Raw genomic sequence first — 24,658 nt, forward strand, 5'->3', positions numbered from 1 at the left:
AAGTTACCACAACTTGTAGGCTATGGCACACATTTAATACTTTTATGCTGCTTCGTAGTGAATCCTATGGTTTCAAATGTAATTTGTTTTTCTAAGATACTACAGTATTATGCTGAACATCACAGTAGATAATTCAAAAGGCAAGCGATTGAGAAATATGCCATCACATGCAAATTAATGTCTGATATAAGAGTCAAAGGAGAGAATTAAGATTACTTAGGTAAAGAGAATTTCAAAGGTCTTCAAGTTTTGTTAGTTTTGAATGTCATACTGATCCTTTTACGATAAGGTAGCTGGACTTCAATAAAAGATACGTCAATCTGAAGTCCTTATAAACTCTTACACTAATCAGTTAGTAAAATAGACTGAGATACAAGAATGACACATATTCCACAGCACTCTTTTACAGAACAAAGTGTATCCCCAAGTCACTGAGGTGCAGGTTGTTTCTGTGTCCCAGGACAGTGAATAAATGAGGTATTCAGTGGTTTTCCCGGGGCTACAGAAGCAGGGTAGGGAGTTTACAGGGCTTTGGTAATTTCATTCTCACTTTGAAGAAGAACCAGTCCTTGTTGTAATAACGGTTGAAAGCAAAAGACCAATGAATTAATGAAACTAGTTTTTAATCTATGATCTGACGTCCTTAATAATAACAACATAGTTCTTTAATATATCTTTTCCATGATGGGCCATAGTAGTTTCAAAACCTCAATTACAAAATAATCTTCTCACCTCTTGTTCTTTAATCAGGTGTTTACCAACTTCTAACTTTTCTTATACCATCTCTTTGTCAAACTCAGTACCCATCCTACCATTTCCCCCTCAATTTGCTGTCATGAAGTGATCTCCTTCTCCTTTGAAATTCTCTAGGGAGGGTCTACATATTTTGTCATTTAGAATGTTTAACTTTGCAGTAACCTCTTTTATTCATAATCTTGTTCAAGACCTCATTCAAGAATTCATCCTTGGGGCGCCTGGGTGGTGCAGTCGGTTAAGCGTCCGACTTCAGCCAGGTCACGATCTCGCGGTCTGTGAGTTCGAGCCCCGCGTCAGGCTCTGGGCTGATGGCTCAGAGCCTGGAGCCTGTTTCCGATTCTGTGTCTCCCTCTCTCTCTGCCCCTCCCCCGTTCATGCTCTGTCTCTCTCTGTCCCAAAAATAAATAAACGTTGAAAAAAAAAAATTAAAAAAAAAAAAAAAAGAATTCATCCTTGACTAATCATTTTCTATGAGTATGTTTTCTTCTAAACTTCTATATACAATCTAAATTCCATTAGTGGCTGAATAAACCCAAGAAAATTCATCCACTCTGGCAGAGTCTCAGTTGCCTAATTTGTAAAGTGGGGACGACATTATGTGTTTCAGGTAGAAGCTGCAAGAATTAAATTCATCATCTGTATTAATCCTCACAATCATTTTTTTTATAAACTTTGAAAGATAAAAATAATAAATGATAGTAATTACAGGAATAGTGCAGGAAAACCCACTATACTTTCTAAAGAAATTATACCTCATGCACACACTCACATGTACTACAGAAAGAAACGCTTGTGACACATCCTGTTCTTCTGCAATATAGTTGAAAGCTCGCCAAAGAGCGACACCGACGTCATCTGCTCCATCAACTTCATCATCTGTGTTAACAACGAACACAAAACCAATTCTGGGAAAAGAAGGTGAAGAAGGAATGTCACAACTACCCCTTGAGTCACAACCAATCACCATTTTTAAACATTACTAGACTATAACATCTAGATGGACGGAATGTGTTAATAGAGGGGGGAGGGGAAGTACTTAATTTGAAAAGGTTTGATTTGTAATGTCTATTCACCAACAACCGCCTACCTATTGGATTTTTCCAAACTGTCAAACTCTCTCTGGTGGTGATATTATTAAATGATTGTGTTTTTCCAAGAAAAAAAAAAACGGAAAGTGTATTCTTAACCCAATCCCAGGGAAATGGATCCATCTATAAGCACCCAAAGTGATGAGATCACTCTCTCAGGAAATAACGGGATAAATGAGACTACCAAGCAGCTTTGATTAACATAGTCGATCATAAAGGTAAATGATACTTCACAACAGAGCTGTGTTGTGTTGGGCATTAGAGACCACCACTGCTTTGAATCCCACATTAACACTCGATGCAATACTCCTTAATACAACATGAATTTCACAGATTTCCTTCAGTTGATAGTTTAATGTTATAAACTGACAATTACCTAAGAGGAATTTTGTGATAATAGAGAAGTTCAGCAAGTTTTATAAAGTCCAAGGTATATTCTTGGGCAGGATCAATAAACAGAACCTAAAAGAAAATAGATAGTTTATAATCACTATTTTGTTTTAACATTTTGGAATTTTCATGAAATTCAAGTTTAGTCTGATTCCTGTAGCTAAAAGTATGAAATTCAAGGTACAATCTTTTTTTAAAGAAATTTCTAGCAATACTAAAGAATTTTATATAAGAACTTCACAGATAATGAAGGATTTCTAAAGGCTGCACATCTGAATAAGACATGGAATTTAATTACCAGATTATTCATCCTCTTTCTGAACCATAGCACAAAGAAAATTTTTTTATGTGAAGTGAAATATCGTATTCTAAATGTGCACTGGATTTTAATATTTTTAAAAGATAGTAATTGAATTTTGAAAAAAAATAGCATTAACATAACTGCTCTCTCTACCTTGCTGTAGGAAATTTGTCTTTGTGGGAAAAAAGTATTTTCTACACATTTCAAAGTTCTATAAGGTTATTTAATATTGTAATAGTGAACTCAGACATGGATGGTAAAGTGATATTTATGTGTTTTTCCCTGAAATGTACTAAACTTTAATCATTAGTTCTTTATTATACAGAAGGAAAAAGTTCAATCAAATTCCTTTCAGAAAATGTAAAAGTAACTCACCACCAATATCATATTGGTATTATAAAAGCACATGTAAACAAGAAGAGGCAGATTATGTGACACTGCTGGCTTTGGACAGTCAGTCATGCCACCTTAAGCTTGTTGCATCAGGTGAGTATTTCCTTCTTATTACACAGATGTCTATTTACCAAGAACAAGGTAATCCAAAAAGAATGCTGACATCTCTATAAAAGATGTATATAAAATGTCAAAATAAAACTCACCAAATTATGAAAATTACGCCTTATGGAAGGTACAGTTCCAGGGAACACTGGCTTTAGAAGCTCCTGGCAACTTGTAGGCCATGTAACGTACAGATCATCATTTTCTAGGTCATTGATCCACTAGAAAAGAATCCAGAAATCTTTAAGTATATTAACACTTAAATCATCTTCAAAGCCAATTTTTATTCTATCAAACAAGTAAAATCATACACAGAAATTTATATATTTCTGATTAAATGGAAGAAGCCAGTTGAATATTCTTTACATTAAGGAATACATCATGTACAACAATTTTTATTACCATGGCCTTTAAGAGTAAGCCTTCCCCCGCCAGAACAACTGACTTCTATTCAGGTTTGTTTTTCATATTAAAAAATAAAATTGGGGGTGCCTGGGTGGTTCTGTCAGTTGAGGGCCTGCCTCTAGATTTCAGCTCAAGTCATGGTCTCATGGTTGTGGGATCAAGCCCCTCATCAGACTCTACACTGGGTGTGGATCCTGCTTAAGATTCTCTCTCTCCCTCTCCCAGTAGCCTCCCCCAACCCTCGCACGTGTTCTTTCTCAATAAAAATGAATAGGTAAGATTGCATAGAAATTACTCTCCATAAACTATTTGAGAGAGATAAGTGTTTATCTTAACTATCAGCAGTAGAGGAGGCAATGAGGTCCTCCACCTCCCTTCTCAAATTTAAACCCTCAGACATAAGGAAAATAAAACATGATACCTTGGAAAGCCAATTAGAATCAAGAGGTAACTACTTACACTAGACTAAGCCACCTGCCTGAAACATGCTAAAAGCGGGCGGAAAACATATAAACCTTTGTTTACATGGAGGTAAGGTCAACCAACAATCAAGAGTCAAGGAGTTACAATCCTTGAAAGCAGGAGGCATTAAGGGAAAAGCTCCATGCTCACCTCAATTCTATCCCTAGGGGCATTTTCAAAATTGCAGCCTGGAAGAACTAATTTAAACTGAAAGTGACAGCCATATTGTGCTGGAAAGACAGAAGTTAAAATTAGGGTTTCCTAAATGGTAGGAACTGGGCCAGGGTGGGGGTGGGGAGAATCCAGGAGAGGAGGAAACTGCAGGGAAGAAAACAAACTGTCTTTATACAAATTCCTCTCATTTGCTGACTACTAACCTGCACACGTAAGCATACACACACATACTCACCTCAACACTGCCAAAAAAAAAAAAAAAAAAAGCAGCTAGGGGGAATTGACACTGGGAAGTTGAAACTGCAGCCAGGGCATGGTAATAAGGAGACAGAAGTTGAAGTTCAAAGTGTTAAGACTTTGGTAAACACTGTGCTTTGAGAAAAGGAGAGGGAGGGCTAGCCCCTAGAAGTGAGACACACAGCAGAAGAGCTCTCACAAAGCCCAGAAACCTGCCTCAACAGAGCCGGGGGAGGCCTGCTGCCTGGACTGCTGGGCAAACCTTACAAGCCTTTGCTTCCGTGACTTGACATCGGCAATTTGGGGCTCCTCTCAAAAACTGCCATGTAAATAAAGGACCAAATATTACAACGTAAGAGAAAAACCAGATAACATAGGACTTACACAAGGACTTTAATGATTTACATATTAAAAAAAAGAACAAAAATAGGGCCACCTGAGTGGCACAGTCGGTTAAGCATCTGACTTCGGCACAAGTCATGACCTCATGGTTTGTGAGTTTGAGCCCCGCATCGGGCTTGCTACTATGGGCATTAAACTCGCTTCAGATCCTCTGTCTCCCTTGCTCTCTGCCCCTCTCCTGCTCATTCTCTCTCCCTCTCCCTCAAAATAAATAACTTAAAAAAAATAAAAAAGAAAATGGATGGAAGGATGGAAAATGTTAAGAGAAAAACCTATTTTTTAAAAACAGAGCCAGCAGGATATTCTAGATTTTACTTAGTTTTTTTAAAAAAATTTTAAAAATGTTTATTTTTGAAAGAGAGAGACAGAGCATAAGCAGGTGAAGGACAGAGAGAGAGAGAGGGAGACACAGAATCCGAAGCAGGGTCCAGGTTCTGAGCTGTCAGCACAGAGTCCAACATGGGGCTCAAACCCACAAACTGTGAAATCATGACCTGAGCCAAAGTCAGTTGCTTAACTGACTAAGCCACTCAGGCGCCCTGGGATATTCTAGATTCTAAAACTCTATACTTAAATCCTAATTAGTTCTTAACTGTAGACTGGACACGAAGGAAGACAGTGATAAGTCAGCTGGAGACAGGTCAATCAAGTGTATATTAACTAAAGTACACAGAGAAAAAAAACAGTGCAAAAATTCAAACAAAGGGTAAGAGAGATGAACGACACAGGCAAACGGTCTATCACATGCCCCTGAAAGTCCCAGAAGAAAGGAGGGAGGAGACCATTGGGACTGAAGAAATTAGGCGGCTTCTGCAGTGTTCTAGAGGTTTTGGAGAGCTGAACCAAGTCAGAGGCAGTGGTTTCAGAGAGAAGACTGAATTCAGAGACACACACACAGAGGGACAAGTAAGAGGGAAAATCTAGGGTAATTCATGGCTTTCAGAAAGGAGCAGCATACCAAACATTGAGACAGCAGCTGTTAATAGAAGCAGGTTGTTGAGGGGAGAGGACAGGAAAGGGAGACGGTTCAGTCCGGGACGTACTGAAGAAGTCCATAAAGACACGCGGGCAGGGGTAACTGGGTCAGCTGCAACAATTTCCATTTTGTGGTTAACAAGTATGATGGGGATCTGTGATTAGCTTACTTCTGCTACCATCTGTCCTGGTAATACTGAGGGGAGGGAGAAGGGAGAACTTCAGTCTCCCTGGAAAAGTAGGTAGTGATATATCTTGCTTATGTTTCTGAGATAACTCCTGCCAAGATGTGAAGGTAATGGGAACAGTTCTAAAGATCCTGGCAATATGCTAGGAATCCCCTATGAACTGGAAATCTTGGTAGACTCTAGCAGTGTCTAGATCAGTTCATTGTTCTCTGGGAATCCGAGGCCAGTGGAGGAAAAGGCACCAGAGTAGAGGATGTGAATATCTGATCCCCCTGATCACTTAATATTGGTTTTATGTGAAAAACTGGCCTTATAATGCTTTATGTATCTGTCCCACTGAACCTGATTAATGATTGGAGGCAGAGTCACTTTTAATATGGATCAAAATAGCTGGAGGTGTTTACTGAAAATGCAGATTCCTTGGCCAGCCTTCAGACCTACCAAGTAGCAAGAATCTCAGAATAGGGCCTAGGAATCTCCATATAGAACAAGTGCCCTTGGTGATTCTTACCACAAATACTGCAGTTAGAACAAACACTACAGGGGCGCCTGGGTGGCGCAGTCGGTTAAGCGTCCGACTTCAGCCAGGTCACGATCTTGCGGTCCGTGAGTTCGAGCCCCGCGTCGGGCTCTGGGCTGATGGCTCAGAGCCTGGAGCCTGTTTCCAATTCTGTGTCTCCCTCTCTCTCTGCCCCTCCCCTGTTCATGCTCTGTCTCTCTCTGTCCCAAAAATAAATAAACGTTGAAAAAAAAAAATTAAAAAAAAAAAAAAGAACAAACACTACAGCAATGGCCCAATTTATAGCATGGGTGCTGGGTAAACTCACCTACGTGATACCCTGATCCACTTTGGAGAACTACAGAGACAATGGAAATTGGGTGCATAGGCCCAGAGACTGAACTGCCCATTTCTCACTTCAAGTAAATTTACAGAAGCAGCAGCAATGAGCTTTGTGAGCTTTGTGAGCGTGACCTCACAAAGCTGCATCGAGAGCTGGCATTGAAATTCCAATGAACTACCTCTATTAGTTTCGTTGGTCACAACTCTGGCCTTTGTATCTACTGGGCTGCCAAGACACTGAATAAAAGACATTGTTATTAACAGAGTAGAACCTACCAGACAATCTCCTCAGTGTCCTAGGAGCTACACAGGTCAGCAAAAGGAAACAAGGCTGGTCATGGTGTTACATGATGACTCTCTTTCTGAGAGAAGCAAAACACTTAAAAGATTTATAATTTATACCTTTGGGTTTTCTTGAGGGAGTGGCATCAGCAAAATGGCTAAGGAATTCCAAAACTCCACCCTTACATAAAAGCAACAAAAAACTAGAAAATCGGGGGGGGGGATCAACATCATAAGAACTATGAAAACTAACCAAAAGCTTGCAGCAACCTTGAGAATACTGAAGAAAAATGGCTGAGTCTCAGTAAGAGCAGTGAGATTTGTGGTGTGGTAAGTTATCCCAGCCCTATCTTCTGCTACCAAGCTTCTGAATTCCAGTACCAATACTGGAGAAAGTACAATGGACCTCATTCTGAAAGAATTCTAGTTTTTGTTTGAACGGTCTGGTGACTTCCTAGAAAACCCACTGAAAACCAGGGCTTTATCTGACTGAGTCATAACAGTGTTAGAGCTGTAAACCCAATTTGAGGAAAACATTTATGGGCAGATGTTTTAGTTACTCCTTCCTGAGGCAACAGAAAACGGTTGGGATGAAAGCAGAGTAGTCAAAATCCAGTGAAGAAAGGTTGGGGAATGAGACGTTTTGGGAAATAGGGTTTTAAGACATTCTGGCATATTCCTGGGATTTTCTAAATGGCCCTGCACATGCCCAGGGAAGACTGAAAGGCCCCGAATTCTCTTCTCAGGTTGACTCTGAAGTTCTGTGCAAGCAGGGAGTGAAGGCTGAGGCACATGCACACCGCTTGGCTGAGGGTCTGACCCAAGCTGCCCCCTCCTCCCTCAGCCACACACATAGAGCCCCTATTCAAGACTGGAAGGTTTTCCGGGTCCGGGGATTTAAGTAAATCTCTGTCCAAAATTGAGTAGATGACTAGGCTAGAATAACAGAGATTTCCATGGCCACACACAAAAAAGAATATAGACTTTACACAGTTAGTTCAGAGAAGACACTAAACAAATGATAAAAACAACAGCAAACAGTAACAACAAACCCAGGGAAGGTGAGAATCTGACTTCTAGTTCAAAATGTCCCATGTTCAACAAAAAATTAAGAGGCATTGAAAAATCCTAAAATATACATAAGAAAACAATTCCATTTACAATAGCATCAGGAAGGATAACATACTTAGAAATAAGTTTAACAAGTAGTAGGCTTGTACACTGAAAGCTACAAAAGATCACTGAAAGAAAATAAAGACCAAATGGAAAGGCATCCCATATTCATGGATCAGAAGACTTAATGTATTAAAATAGCAATACCTTCTAAATTATCTATAGGTTCAATGAAATTTCAATAAAAATGCCAACTGTCCTTTTTCCAGAAATGGACAAAATGATCCTATAATTCATAATGAAGGGCAAGGGTCCTAGGAGTGCCAAGATAATCTTAAAACAAAATAAAACAAAACAAATTTGGAGGACTCACAATTCCAATTTCAAAACTTACAAAAACTACAGTAATCAAACAGTGTGGTGTCTGCATAAGGGTAAGATATAGATCAATGGAACTAAGAGTCCAGAGTAAACCCATGTGTCTACGGTAAGCTGATTTACAACATTATGGGGCTTGGATGGGAAATTTGCTGTCATAGACTGTGGGGCCCACTGTGGGTAGCAAGTTACATTCTTAATCTGGATAAAGAATTCATTTCCTCTGCCTGTGCTGACTAGTGTTTGTTTTTAATCTTATCACTGTCATTTTGTGACAAAAACAAAGAATTAGAGCTGTTTTGATAGGATGACAAATGGCTAGGGTGACTTGGGAACTTTAAAGAAAAGGAAATTGAAGAAAATGATCATAAGCAACTCAGGAATATGGCTACATCACGGATATCCCAGAATAGAAGACAGAAAATTGCAGCTAGGGGCAGGGGTAGTTTTGGTGGAATATGACCCAGCCCCCTTCATCATGGGGGGTCTGGCACATTAGACTGAAAAGGAATTACAATGCAAAGGAGCCAAGCATACAATTGTATGGTCACTTTTACAGACTTTAACAAAATACTAGTGAAACCTGATGTACTGTGGCAAGACAACAAACAGGAAACGAAACTATATAAAATTTAAGTTGTGTCTCCTGACGTCTGGTGAGAGAAACCTAAAATGGTTAACCACCAAGGATGGGAGAATATTCAATGACCTTCTTGAGTTTTTACTCAACTTTTAAGCATGCAGATTTTAAGAAATAAACTGCCAGGGTTTGTTTTGGGGAGGGTATAAATACAGAGGTCGAAGTAATCTAACTCAGTGACTCAGCTTTTTCTGTAAAGACAAAAAGTACAGAAACAGATCCAGGGGGAGAAAAAGAATTAAACGCAAAGTATTGCTTTTGTTCATGAATAACTGTTTTGACATTAAGGCATCCAACAGATTTTCTGAGTGCTTCCTATGTGATAGGGCCTGTTGGATGCTGAGGATATTTAACAAAGTCCTGGTTTTTATAGAGCTCACATGCCACTGGGAGAAGATTATATGTAAACAAATAAATACATATCATATTGGGAGGTAGCAAATCTAAGCAAAAATCAAGCTTATGCATGAGTTAATTTTGCTTTCACAGACCAAGGTGAAGAGTACTCAAACCCAGAGCTCTGCATTTCTTGCCAGTTTTTTTTAAAGGAATCCGGAAAATCAACTCTCACAAATAATTATCTACTGAAAGCAGACACTTTCCAAGTGGAAAAATAAAAGCATTTGAGACACAAAATTTCCCTTAATAATATGCAAAAAAGGGTATTTTAAAAATTAAGCTATTATTTAGCCTTTAAAAAGAATAAAATTCTGCCACATGCTACAACATGGATGAACCTTGAAAACAGTATGCCTAGTGAAATACAGACAGAAATGGACAAACACTATATAATCTCACCTTTATGAAGCACTTAGAAAAGGCAAATTCATAGGGACAGAAAGTAGAACAGAGGTTACCAGGGAGTTTGGGGAGAAGGGGAGAAGGAGTTATTGCTGAATGGCTACAGAGTTTCTGTTTGGAACGAAGAAGTTCTGGAAATGGATCTTGGTGATGACTTTACAACACTGTGAATGTACTTAATACCACCAAATCACACACTTATAAAGGTTAAAGGAGCATATCTTATACACATTTTACCTCAATAAAAAATTACTTTGATACTCTTAGAATGGAAAAGAACGTCTCCTAAGGTGTCCAAGAGCTGGATCAAGAGAGCTGTCACAGCAGTGCAGTGGGGAAATGGCACTGGGGGGACAAGAGGCAATGGGGACAGCATCAGGCTGCCCCTCTCCAGTGGTGACTGGCCTTCGTGGCCAACCCGGGAGGACCAGGATGTTATTTTATAAATGGAGCTGCAAGGTTTCCTTATTGATTTATTTCTTATTAAGAGTAGTCTTGAAGACTACTTTCCTTTTCTTATTGGAGCCCACACTCCCAGTGTCTTCTACAAATGCACGAATGCTTGAAAGTCACAAAGTATTAGGATTACTAACATGGTCATTCCTTTTTCTGATGAAACATTTTTAGAGAAGACATCTGTTAATGGAGCTTAGAGATTTCCAAGTCAAAGTAAAATCTAGCCAATGAGACAATATGGTCTAAAGAGCAGTAAAACACAGTAGCAATAAACATTTATAACAAGGCACTTAGTGTTCTAGAGAATACACTAATAATACACTAGAGAATAAACTAATTAATAACTTAGGGAATATGGCATTTCGTTGTTGGTGTTGTCTTTCCATGATTCTTGGATGGTAGACTAAATTTGTAAGTGAGAAGGCTTTTCAGGTAGGACAGAACTATAAAAACTGAGATACTTCCAAGAAAATCCCTTAAATTTTTACATGAGACAGTTAGCAAGATGTTCAGAGAGGTTATGCCTCTTTACATTAAAAAAAATTTTTTTTTTCTGGGGTGCCTGGCTGGCTCAGTCAGTGGAGCGTGTGACTCTTTTTCTTGAGGTTGTGAGTTTGAGCCCCACGCTGGGTCTAGAGATTACTTAAAAATAAAATCTCTAAAAAAATTTTTTTCCCCGATCATAGAAAGTAAAATATACCTGCTAAAAATTTGGCCTTTACAGAAAGCATGAAGAAAAAGACCCAACTACCCCTTAAACCACACCACCCATTAATAAGAACATCTTGATACATTTCCTTCTGATCCTCTATCTTATCATGTAAGATAGTCTTTTTTTACTTAACATGTAAAACATTTTTTTAATTTAAATTTTTTTAAAATTTAAATTAAAAAAATATTTTTTACTTAACATGAGAGCACAGTCACTGTTCCTGACACATCCTTATACACACAATCCTTATAAACATAATTTTGGTGTCTGAATAATACCTGAGCACATGGATATAAAATTTACAACATTTCTCTATTACATACTTAACTCATTTCTATTTTGCTTTAAAAACATGCAGTGGTGATCATATCTTTGGGTATAAACACTTTTCTCCATTTCCCACTATTTCCTTATGTGAGTTTCCAGTGAAATTACTTGATCAAAGTCTATAAACGCTGTAAAGGCACCACAGCCACAACTGCTTCAAAGTCTTTGCCAATTAATGCTCTTTCCGTTTGTCTTTATATCTGTCTATATTTCCTCAATTAAGTTGCAGTTTGTATTATTCATTATTAAGATTATTACATAGTAAAGATATTATCCAGGTACTTGCATTTTTATATTATGAATAAATCATTGTGTCTTCCAAGTGGCTTTTGGAAATAAAGCTTTTGATCTGCTGTCACTTCAAACCCATTTTACTGAAGTCTTATTAATTGTAACAGCTGTCTTGGAGGAGTTTTAGTTATATAATCTGCCACATGATACTTTTATTTTCTCCTTTCTAACTGCCAAACTTTTTTATACTAATGTTAAATCATAATGGTGATATGTTGTAATTAGAATGTTCCTAGTTTCACGACTAAAAATTATGTTTTATGTTGGTTTGAGATAAATATTTACTTATTCGTTCAAAGAATATATTTATTACCTACTAAAACCAGGGGTATAATGGTGAGAGGAAAAAAATGGATAAAAATTCCTACTTTCAAGTTTATATGGTCTAGTAAGAAACGAAGTCCTCAAAGAATCACAGGACAAAATTGCAAAATTATAAAAACAAACTGCCTAAAGTATAAGGAAGGATTGGTAATCGTGTAACAATAAATACGTATACAGACACACACGTGTGTGTACGTGGCGGGATAGAAAGGGTTAACTCAGTGGGCCACGCTGCTCACACTTTGCACGTTCTGTACAAGGGCTTGTTTCCGTGACAAAGGTCCTCTAGGTTGGCTTCCAGTAACTGAGCCCTTAAGAGGTTCCGACTGCGGCCTCTCTCCCTCGCGGAGGACCTCGCTGCAGGCTCTGGCAGTCTGTACAGAGCGAACATGAACATGACAGGATGAACACCTGCCTTCCGTCTGAGGGCCAGGAGCTTGAGTGGCTGACCTCAGTCACCCAGCCACCGTATGCCTACACGACAGACCGGCTCGAGCGCGCCTGGCGTGCATGGTCATGCGGGAAGTGAAGCACGTGGGAGCTTGCGCCTGGTCTCCCCTGGACTTCACCTCGTGCTTTCTCCCTCTGCGGACGCCACTCTGTGTTCTGCTCACAGCCTGTAACCTCGAGTATGACAACTTCTAGGCTCCGTGAGTCCTTCTGGCAAATCGCCGAACGTAAGGGGATGCTGGGACTCCTCTGCACAGGGCACACAGGAACACATCCTCCAAAGCTGCTCTCGGTCCCAGCTGTTGGGAGCTGCAGCCGGAAGAGCGAGCAGGAGCCGCCCGGCTGGAGGGAGCACGACGAAGGGAAAGTGGGGAGAAGAGTATTTCACAGCCTAGAAACGAAAGGAGGGAGAAAGCCACTGACAGCCTCACGGGCCTCACTCGGGAGGGCATCGGAGCTGCGAGCAGGCGGGGACGTGAGCAGATGCCCAATCCCGCAGGTGCAGCACCGGCCGGAAGGCTTGCGGCCACTGTGAACCGGCCAGACGAGCTTGTCGTGATGGTAGGTGGCATCCTTACATTCCACTGATTTTAATAGTGGATGTTCAATTCTTGCTGTCGTTCATGGGGTTATTTGTGTTTATTATTTTTTTTTAAAGCTGGGACGGATCCTGAACGAGTGAGTTCTTGCGAGGAAACGCAGAGAACAGGACAGACAGGAAAGCTAATACAAGAAATCAGAGGGGAAGAGTCTGTATTTTCACTTTTCTTCGGAGTTCTCCTGCAACCTTCTCCAAAATGCTTACATTTATTTGAAGGCCTGCCAACAATGGGTTTTACGTTCAGTCTTAAAGCTACTAAAGGTTTTTAAACTACATGAGGGGCGCCTGGGTGGCTCAGTACGTTAAGCGTGTCGGACTTCCGCTCAGGTCACGATCTCCTGGTTAGTAGGTTTGAGCCCCGCGTCAGGCTTTTCACTGACAGCTCAGAGCCTGGAGCCTGATTCAGACTCTGTGTTTCCCTATCTGTCTCTCTCTCTGCCCCTCCCCTGCCCGCACTCTGTCTCTGTCTCTTAAAAATAAACATTAAAAAAACCTTTTTTTTTTTAAAAGGAACTACACATAAGCACTTACCATTATAGAAGAATGCCTAATATCTAATGCATAGGTATGGTCCCAAACATGGGATTTTAATTTTAAAAATTTGCTCATATCTTCTTTGCTGATCCCAAGATTGTGAAGGCCATTCATCATTTTTCCTTCCAGTTTCAGCATATCCAAAATTCTTTTAAAGAAAAGAAATGAGTTTTACTTTCATTTGCCACATTAAAAAAAACTTTAACGTTTATAAGTTTCTTAAACATTAGAAACAGATTCCACTGGTATTTTTATGAATATCAGGAAAAATATAAAACTTATTAACAAACAAGGAGTTCTAATTATCTAGGGTAAGCTCATGTTGACTTTTTGTGTACATTGACAAAATCTTTCTATTTAAAAGGCAAAGCAACAAGATATATTTATTACACTCTTTACCAAAGAAGTGAAGATATGCTCATCCCTGAGCAAGCCAAAAAGGAAGGGAAAAATATACTAGGTCACCATTTTGGTAAATCAACTAATAAAACAAGGGGACCCATGATATAAAATTTTAGCACAGAAAAAGCCCCATTAAAACATGAAAGTTCACATCTGTTTAGAACACACACTAAAATTTCTCATCATATATGTAACACTTTGAGAGCTCTTAAACACGACAGGAAGATTACTGCTAAAAATAACAACATCAATATACAATCCCACTGGCAAAAAGTTTGGGCAATTTGATTCCTTACACTTCTACTGATCAAGCTCACACTGTGTTCCAGGTAAGTCTACGTCCTCCCCAAACAGAGCGCACCTCACTACCGCCTCAGGACGTCCTGGTGATGCAGGCGAGGCCCAGACAGGTGGTCTCCTGCCCAGGCCTCTCAGTGGGTGAGGACAGAGCTGGGGTATGAATGCTATAGGAAGGCAGTGCTTCCCTGTATCTGTAAAGGTAAGACTTTACAGGTAGTGGTAAAGTGTGTGTGTGTGTTTGCAAAGGTAAAGCTTTCCCAGGCAAGAAAGGACTTTATTGCTTTTTGAAACCAAGTGTTAAAATTCATATTTATAATAGTTAACCGACTGCTTCATCACAAAATCCAACCACGGAAGAAGTCACTTCGCTTTTCAGAAATGAACAGAATCAGAATAAAGCAATGTGTGGATTTCAGAATACCATGCTCAGGCAGGCCTGGAGAGATCTACACTTAGAAGGCTGAGATCTAATATCCGAACTCTTACAAAAGCTGGTTTTTGTTAGTGTTTTCAGCTGGCCTGGATGACTTGGCTCTGAATGTCTGTACCCCAGGCACTCCTGACCACTGCTTTACAAAGCACCGTTTTTACCCACCCGCCTCCAATCTATGAGAAGATGACACGTATGCTCAAAAGAGCACTAGCTTAGATCCCCCAAATCCCAATCTAATTATAAGATTTAGTCTGGGCTACCATGCTACTTCATGTGAGGCTTCTTGAAATTCTTAACCCCTTTGGTCTAAATTCTCTTATTTTGTAAGATAAGAATTCCGGATTGCTTGCCAGTGCTCTCTCCGTTTTTAAAATTTTATGATGCAGGGCACCTGGGCGGCTCAGTCGGCTAAGCCTCCGACTTCAGTTCAGGTCATGATCTCGTGGTTCATGGGTTCGAGCCCTGTGTCAGGGCCTGTGTTGACAGCTCAGAGCCTGGAGCCTGCTTCAGATTCTGTGTCTCCCTCTCTCTCTGCCCCTCTCCAGCTCATAGTCTTTCTCTCTCAAAAATAAATTTAAAAATTTTTAAAAATGAACATTTTACGATGCTTACTGGTCACTCTTTTTGGACAACTTTAATATTCTCCACAGTTTTTGGCGCCTGGGTGGCGCAGTCGGTTAAGCGTCCGACTTCAGCCAGGTCACGATCTCGAGGTCCGTGAGTTCGAGCCCCGTGTCAGGCTCTGGGCTGATGGCTCGGAGCCTGGAGCCTGTTTCCGATTCTGTGTCTCCCTCTCTCTCTGCCCCTCCCCCGTTCATGCTCTGTCTCTCTCTGTCCCAAAAATAAATAAAAAACGTTGAAAAAAAAATAAAATAAATAAAAAAAAATATTCTCCACAGTTTTTGTATCTACCATCTTTGTTATCCCAACCTAGTCTCCAAGGAAAACCATCGAGAGAAAAACCTGATCGAGTTACACAGTACACTGGAAAGAGCATGAGGTTTTGAATCCTGCTTTTTGCCAGCTGTATCCCTATCTTTGAGTGACATTAGTGTCATTTTCCCATCTAAAAGAGAGAATGGTGATAATCACTGTATAAGGTATTAAGATTAAATTAACTCACTACTGGGCATACAGCTGTCCTCTATAAGCATTAGTTTCTTCCTTGCTCTTTTCAAATCCTGAATTTTGGCTACCAATGGGGAAAAAAAAAGGTTCTTTAAATATGCTAGGTCTATTTATTAAGAAAATGCCTTGGGGCGCCTGGGTGGCGCAGTCGGTTAAGCGTCCGACTTCAGCCCGGTCACCATCTCGCGGTCCGCGGGTTCGAGCCCCGCGTCGGGCTCTGGGCTGATGGCTCAGAGCCTGGAGCCTGTTTCCGATTCTGTGTCTCCCTCTCTCTCTGCCCCTCCCCCGTTCATGCTCTGTCTCTCTCTGTCCCAAAAAATAAATAAAAAACGTTGAAAAAAAAATTTAAAAAAAAGAAAATGCCTTATATCTATAGATTGTGAAACAAAGTAATTTCTCATGCTTCTCTTTGAAACAGGTACTATCTTTAGGTTGGCTTAGAACCCTTCACTGGCTTCTCCAGCCCTGAAGACAAAAGGCAAAAATCCGAAACTGGGTCGCGCAAGCTGACCCTTCTCACGTGTGTGGCCTCAGCTTCTTCTGGCTTCTCACTCCACAGCCCGGCCAAAGGAGTCACTGTCATTTTCTCCAAATACCCCATTGCTTGCAGAACCTCTACTGTCCACATTGCCTGATTCGTCTTTTAAGTGTTAGCTTAAATTATCACTTCCTTGAAGAAATCTGACATTTCTACTTGTCCCTATGTTCCGCCAAGAACTAGTTTAAATCTCTGGAGTTATAACCTCCCAGAGCACTGCACTTTATCTTTTATAATTCACACTGTCATTATATATTTGGTATCAGTTATCCGACTAGACCACTTATTCTATCTCTACCATTATACCCCCAATATCGACCAGCTTCTGTAGCATGCAGACACTCAGATATTTACTGAATTGAATTTTAATATTGAATTAATTTGCAATACTGAATTCTAATGCTGCGTGCATTACAAATATGTATTTATCAAGAGCCCCGAAGGATTGTGAGTCGGATAACTTCAGATACACAAAGAAGCCCCACACAAGCAGGGATATCAAGACGCCTTTGTTCCGTCTGTCTCTTTGGCAGGTATACTGTGGTGACACCACTCAAGCAGAACAGGTTGGTTATCAAAATGCTTAATATCCACTTGGCACCAGCTTGTCTGGTCAAATCTGTGGCTGAGGTGATTGTTCAAAGGAAAAGATGAGTCAGTGGCTTTAGGGCACAGGTGTGAAACACCATTTATGGAGCTCCAAATTTGCTCAGCCCTACCTGCCTTCCTCCCTGGTCACTGCTACAGCCTCCTGCTGTCTAACCTCGCTGGGGAGGAGAGCCAGGCTCGGCCTGGGCCATGACTGAACCACTGCCGGCCTGACCCATGGGGGCGCCAGCTCCTCCCACTACTTCCAGGACCTGAAGGTCACGGTGCATGGTATCAGGCCTCAACAAGCCAAAATGCAATGAGACAGGAGATGGGAAAGAAGCTAATTCCTCACTCCCAATCTTTTCTTAAACAGGCAATTCTGAAGTACTAGTGGCACAGGACCTTGCTCTAGATTTAGGACATAATTTCAGTAATAGGATATTTTCCTTCCTTCTCCTCTCTCCTGAATCACTTCCTTCCATGCTCCACACTGGTTTTATTCTGCATGTTCTGATTTCTTTTGGAGAATTTGTTTATTTTGGGCTAAAAATGCCAGAAAACCTAAATATCCTCACGCGTTTTCTTTTCCTCCTTGGAGGGAATTACAGTAGTTACGACTAGTGATTTTGTATTACGTGTTGTGCAGATCGCTACCTACCAGGTGGAGGAGCCAAGGGGGATTTATTTCTTGAACAGCCTAAAGCCTTTCTAAATTACTGGGCAAAATGTTCCTATGCAGACTTTCCCGAAATCTACCCACCATTCTTCTCCCTCTCTCAAAAAAAATTTTTTTTAATGTTTATTCATTTTTGAGACACAGGGGTTGTGTGGAGAGAGGGATACAGAATCTGAAGCAGGCTCCAGCCTCTGGGCTGTCAGCACGGAGCCCGAAGCGGGGCTCAAACTCACGGACCGCGAGATCATGACCTGAGCTTAAGTCAGACGCTTAACCGACTGAGTCACCCAGGCATCCCTTTTGCTCCCTCTCTTAAACCCACTTTCACTGTTCCTGAGCACAGATGAAGTTTTGTCCCCCTGAAGCTCACAGGCCAGGAGCTAACAACCACTCTACTCTATGTACAGTACTTAGCCTACAGATACTTCATTATCATTTTTCCCAAGGATCCAACTAAATAAAGAGAAAAGCCTCATTTGAACTACTATGTTTCTCAGTCATTCCTATACTTTCCTACTCTTTCCAAATTGGTAAGAAAAGATGATAAACATTTAATTAACTGAAGTTCAATGAAAGTTTATTCAATTGAATTAAAATAGAATATCTGAACTAAAGTATTGTGTTTACTCAGTTTACCTTATTAATTTTTAAAGTAGTTTTATGCTTCTCTTTAAATGTAAAATAATTTCAGATTGAGTTTTCTTCTGTTTGACCCTTGACTAATTTATGGATCAGTGGCCATGATAAACACAATACTTTGTAATTTTGCCCTACAGCATTTTTCAAGAATTGTTTTTGACCTAAACAGATACCCTGCATTCTATAATTTCAAATTTCCTTTCTGACAAATAGAAGTCCTTTAAACTCTTTTTGTTTTCATTCTTCTGGGGAAATGTGTCATGTTCCTTTCAGTTCCTTTCTGGAGGGTAGAAGTCCTCAGCTGCTCAGCCCAATCCCAAGGAACTTCCCTGCTAACGGACAGACCTACTCATGAAAGACCGTTCCCAACAATGTGACAAGTATAGGACGAAAGTTCAGAAACTTCAGTTTTCACATCTGAACAGATGTTGCCAAGGTCTCTCCCAATTCTGCGTTCTAAGACACTTGTGAGTACTCCACCAAAATAATAACAGAATTCTGCCCATGACAAATACAAGACTTTCTGAAGTCTTGCACAAACACATGTATTTGACTTACCTTTAAAGTAATTATTTGCATTTTGGCAAATACAAAACTTAGGACAACATTTGCCTTTATACAAGTCATAGTTAGTTTGTATCAGTAATTCAATACTTACCTAAAAGGATCATAAGCACTCATATCCACACGAAGTCCATTTATGAACAGACAAGCATCACCTGGCTGAATTTCAAATCTAGCATGAAGAGCCTTGAAATAGAGCAGGGGAATGGTTAACCAAGTCATGTACCAACAGTGATCTATGCCAGGAGTCAGCAAACTTTCTGAGGGTCATATAGTAAGTAGTTTAGGCTTTGCTGGCCACATCATCTGTCACAACCACTCAACTCTGTCCTTACAGCACGAAAGCAGACACAGACATGTAAACAAATGGGCGTGACTATGTTCCAACAAAACCTTTATTTATAAAAACAGGTGGCAGGCCAGATTTGGCCTATAGCTGCAGCAGTTCACCTACCCAAGCTAAGTGATGGAAATCTTATGATAGGTTAGAGATATAAATACCCAAATATTTTGATTCTGCAATACAGGATATTAACGGTCCACTTCAGGGCGCCTGGCTCTGTCAGTTAACCATCTGACTTCAGCTCTGGTCATGATCCTCACGGTTTGTGAGTTTAAGCCCCACATCGGGCTCTGTGCTGACAGCTCAGAGCCTGAAGCCTGCTTCGGATTCCGTGTCCCATCCCCTCTCTCTCTGCACTTCCCTTGCTCTCAAAAATGAATAAACTTAAAAAAAAAATAAAGTTCTAATTCTATGACAATTACTTAATTCATTTTGTATCGCGTGTGTATGCAGTTGTACACACACTTAGAATTTGATAGGTGCCATACACCTAACCCAGGACTCAAAACTTGGGTGTATCTGTAAATATTTGTTGGAGATCACTCTAAGTTCATAAAGGCTTCCATTAAAGACTTATCTCAATGTTGTTTTTCATTCAGTAAATATCCCCTGAGCACACGCTCTGAGCTAGAAACCACTCCAGGCACTAGAGCAGTAACAAAAGTACAGAATGTGACCTTCTTGCCAGTGAGGGGGTCAAATCAACTTCAAAGCCTAGTCTTGCTACTTAGTCACGGTAAAGTTTGGATACAGTTATTTGCTTCATATGTCTCAGTTTCATCATCATCATCTGCAAAACGGGTGTACTTATTCCCATCTCACAAGTTATAGGCTGTAGATATATGGGTGCCTACTCACATATGCGGCACTCACAAGCGAAGCTTTTATTATTACTGTTAGCAGGGCAGGCAAATTCATTTAGAAGGAAAAACAATTTCAAAACAGTGCATTTCAGTGATGCTATGTGAGTGACCTAACGGAGACTTCTATAAATTATTCTGGAAAGGCAGGTGAAGCAATTAACATGAGGAGATTCAGAGAAGGCTTGGCAGAGGTAAATTTTTCTCTATGGTGATCACTCACCACGACAGGTTACATAAAGAGAAGGGAGAGAAGGAACTAAATTTGTAATAGGACAGAAAGTATTTCCACTTGATTTACAGAATACTAGCAAGAGGTTAAACCTGAGAAGATTCATAGGTGAAAATAGGATTTATCTTTAGCTATTTCTATGCCTTTCTATCGAAGACTTATTCTAAGAAATCTGCATTCCAACTTCATAATCTACAGATGTCTAATGAACTCATCACTGTTTTCCCCAAAACTTGCCCTGAACCTTCACACACATGGCCTCCAGCTCTCTCCAGCACCTCATTCATTTTTAGGCATCTCAACAGTAAGGAGACAGCATATCAAGTACACAGATCTATACTAAATTGCTAATTCCCTCAAGAATGCTGATGCCAGCCCCTGTGCCTCGAACAAAGAAGATACTCAAAAAAGGGTAATAAATTAAACTCAGTGGATTTGATTGCTAAAATACTGTCTACTGGCGACTGGCCGACAAGTTCTTTCTCATTCCCCTCAGAGGAGTGAGCCTTAAATCCTGGAAAATTACCCTGAGAATATCATTTAAGGTAGCTTTTCGCAAATCAAAAGGTAACACTTCAGTTTCCAGCAATATGATGAACCAGAGATCCTGAAATTCTACTAAAAAAAAAATACAACATGCTGGATTAAAATATTAATAATGCCCTCTAAATAAATGGTTTAGTTCTTAAAAGTAAAGCATCTAAGGGCAGAAAAGAAGTAGGAAGAAGAGTCAAGGATGTAAGCGAACACTGAAGGCCCTGCCCCCAAGGAAATCTCAAGCTTCCCAGGTAGCCTAAAGCTTAGGGTTTTAAGGGTGGGCCCACCCAGGGCAGGGAGGAATGTCAGATCCTTGTGCACACAAAGGAGTATTATACTCACAGTGAGCCTGGCAGAAACAGCATAGAAATTTGCCGATCTCCCCTTGGTTCTTGGCAGGGGAAGAACAAGTTTTCAGTAAGGATTCATGACCTCTTTCATTTTTAAGAGTTTGAGGCTTGACTTCACACTATTTTTAAGGTCTAAAACACATACACAGACCTTTTATTGGAAGTGGAATTAAGCTGGGGGTGCTCCTAGGCTTTGAGCAGAAATGAATACAAATTCCCAGTGAGAAACAGGACCTCATTCAAAAAGAGGGGATAAGCTGAGGCTGAGGAGAGATCCAACTGGCAGAGAAGTAGGGAAACCTGTAGTTCCCTCGTCCCTCAAACACAGCAGTGTTGAGGCCAAAGGACTTTGAATTCCAAGAGTCCAGGCTGCAGAGTGACAAAGACGTCTCCAGGGACCCACGGGGACAACCTGGCGGGTCATAGGTGCGTGATTGCAAACTGGGAAAGATAAAACAGGCTGCATAACGCAGGGACGGGAGGGATCCCCTTCTGCACAGAGACAAAGGGATGAAAAAGAGAGACTAAGGAAGCGTAGGACTATATCTGGACAAGAGAAAAACCACAGAGTAGGACAGAGAAAGATCCAATCTCAAACTGTGGGGCTTCCTCTGAACTGAGGCCGGCTGCCCTGTTTGTGCACCTGGGGAGGAGGGGAGCCAGTCCTGGGCTCGGTACCTAGTTCAGAGGTGCAGTCTGCAGTGGGAGAAAGTCTTCCTCCCCCTGGAGTGCTGTGGGAAGAAGGTATATAACCATTCAAAGGACAAAGGCTGCCTGTGCCCACCAGCCAGAAGTCATATCTGCCACGCAGAGCGGCTCTTCCCCGGAACTGGGGCGCACAGAGCAGAGCCCTTTAAGACATCAGGGTTTAAATCCCAACCGTGAGCCAGGGAGATGCGAGAGTTGGGGGAGTGGGGCAAACTGCTTCCTTCACGCCCTCCTGTGGCACTGCAAGGATGGCCTGAACGAGTGGTTTGGGACACCTGGTCGGTGAAGGAGAGACTCAAGTGTCGCCATTTTTCTCCCCACCACCTCCAACATGTGGCATCAGGGAAGGGACAGCAGGTTCACAGTGGAGGCGGGGACCCGCCCACACCAAACCACGCCCCTCTGTGCCTGCTGACTCTGGATCTACTGGGGCAGGACAGATGTTAACCAGACATCCCCTCCTCCAGACCAGTGCTGCCCCTGGTTCCAAGGCCCCCAGTGGTTTTGCATTTTCTAATTCTTGGACAATTCTTGTTTTGTGTGTGTGTGCGTGTGTGTGTATATATATAAATACACACACGTTTTTTTTCCCCCCTCTTCCTTTTCTCCTTATTTCTTCCCTTCTCTAGTCTGGTTATTCTGGTTGCGGTTTGTTTAAGCAGACATATTGAATCTATTCTCTTTACTATTCTATATCTCCTTCAGTTTCCTCTCTGTCTGGATTAAGCCATAGAGTTTCTCTGCTCAATTTTTTCTTTTTCCCTGCTCCTGTCATCTCTCTCTTTGTATGGGATAAGGCCTCTTACATCAACACCATCACCCCGTTGTTTTGCGGTAGCTGGTGTTTTTGTTTTGTTTTTCTGTTTTTTGTTTTCTTTTCCAAGGCTACTTCAGCAAACAAATCAAAGCACACCTGGTGGAGGGTCCAAAACATCACGATGGGTAGGGAGATAAAGCAACCACAGTCACAACAACAGAGAGCAAGTAGCACACTCCAAAAAACACCTCCTGAAGGGCCAGGCCCTGGAGACTGTATGACCCCTCTTTAATATAGTAGTGCAGGACACATAGCAAGCTTTTAAAACACATAAGGGACAGGGAACTAGCCAAAATGATGAAACGGAAGAATTTTCCTCAAAAGAAATTTCAGGAAGAAATGACAACTAAAGAATTGATCAAAAGATATAAACAACATAAGTGAACAAGAATTTAGAATCATAAGATTAATTGCTGGGCTTGAAAGAAACATGGAAGACAGCAGAGAATCTATTGCTGCACAGATCAAGAAAGTAAAAAATAGTCATGATGAATTTAAAAATGTTGTAAATGAGGTGCAAAATAAACTCGAGGCAGTGACAGCAAGGATTCAAGAGGCAGAGGGGAGATTAAGTGAAAGAGAAGACAAAATTATGGCAAAGATGAAGCTGAGAAAAAGAAAGATAAGAAAATTCTGGACCACGAGGGGAGAATTAGAGAACTAAGTGATAAGGTGAAACACAACAATATCCATATCATAGGAGTTCCAGAAGAAGAAGAAGAGAGAAAGGGGCCGAAGGTGTACTTGAACAAATCGTAGGTAGGAACTTCCCCAATCTGGGGAAGGAAACAGACATTGAAATCTAGCAGGCACAGAGAACTCCCTTCAGACGTAACTTGAATCCATCTTCTGTGTGACATGTCATAGTGAAACTGGCAAAATATGAAGATAAAGAGAACTCTGAAAGCAGCTAGGGATGGACAAATTAGACACCCACTCAAATGGGAAGAAACAGAAAATTTAAACAGACCCATAACTAGACAAATGGGCCTTAAGGTCTACCAGGGTACCCACAAGGGTAGTAGCAGACCAATCTACTGAAATGTGGCAGGCCAGAAAGGAGTGGCAGGGAGTTTTCAACGTGCTGAAAAAGAAAAATATGCAACCAAGAATCCTTTACTCAGCAAGCCTGTCATTCAGAATAGAAGGAGAGATAAAGGCTTTCCCAGACAAACAAAAACTGAAGGAGTTTATGACCACTAAACCAGCCCTGCAAGAGATTCTAAGGGGGACTCTGTGAGTGGAATGTTGCAAGGACCACAAAGGACCAGAGACATCACTATAAGCATGAAACCTACAGATAACACAATGACACTAAATCCGTATCTTTCAGTAATAACACTGAATGTAAATGGACTAAATGCTCCAATCAAAAGACACAGGGTATCAGAATGGATTGAAAAAAAAAGCACCCATCTATTTGCTGTCTACAAGAGACTCATTTTAGACCTGAGGACACCTTCAGATTGAAAGTGAGGGGATGGAGAACCATCTATCATGCTACTGGAAGTCAAAAGAAAGCTGGAGTAGCCATTACTTATATCAGATAAACTAGATTTTAAACTAAAGGCTTTAACAAGAGATGAAGAAGGGCATATCATAATTATGATGTGTATCCATCAAGAAGAGCTAAAAATTATAAATGTCTATGCACTGAATTCAGGAGAACCCAAATATATAAAACAATCACAAACATGAGCATCTTATTGGTAAGAATGTGGTAATTGCAGGGGACTTTAATACTGCACTTACAGAAATGGACAGATCATCCAGACAGAAAATCAATAAAGAAACAATGGCCCTGAATGATACAATGGACAAGATGGACTTGACAGATATATTCAGAACTTTTCATCCTAAAGCAGCAGAATACACATTTTACTCTAGTGCACATGGAACATTCTCCAAGATAGA

General features: G+C 40.7%; 1 protein-coding gene across 2 annotated transcripts in view; it reads right to left on the reverse strand.

Annotated features, from left to right (window-relative positions):
• Positions 1-24,658, reverse strand: part of UGGT2 (UDP-glucose glycoprotein glucosyltransferase 2) — a 190,019-nt gene that overhangs the window by 93,889 nt on the left and 71,472 nt on the right. For both annotated transcript variants that reach the window (XM_043581775.1, XM_043581784.1), the window contains exons 11-15: positions 18,992-19,083; positions 13,624-13,774; positions 3,135-3,254; positions 2,221-2,306; positions 1,526-1,661 (exon numbers count right to left, since the gene is read on the reverse strand). In XM_043581775.1, coding sequence (XP_043437710.1) covers positions 1,526-1,661; positions 2,221-2,306; positions 3,135-3,254; positions 13,624-13,774; positions 18,992-19,083 — 585 coding nt within the window. The remainder of the gene's footprint in view (positions 1-1,525; positions 1,662-2,220; positions 2,307-3,134; positions 3,255-13,623; positions 13,775-18,991; positions 19,084-24,658) is intronic.

This window comes from Prionailurus bengalensis, chromosome A1, assembly GCF_016509475.1.
Source record: "Prionailurus bengalensis isolate Pbe53 chromosome A1, Fcat_Pben_1.1_paternal_pri, whole genome shotgun sequence".
Classification (NCBI taxonomy): domain Eukaryota; kingdom Metazoa; phylum Chordata; class Mammalia; order Carnivora; family Felidae; genus Prionailurus; species Prionailurus bengalensis.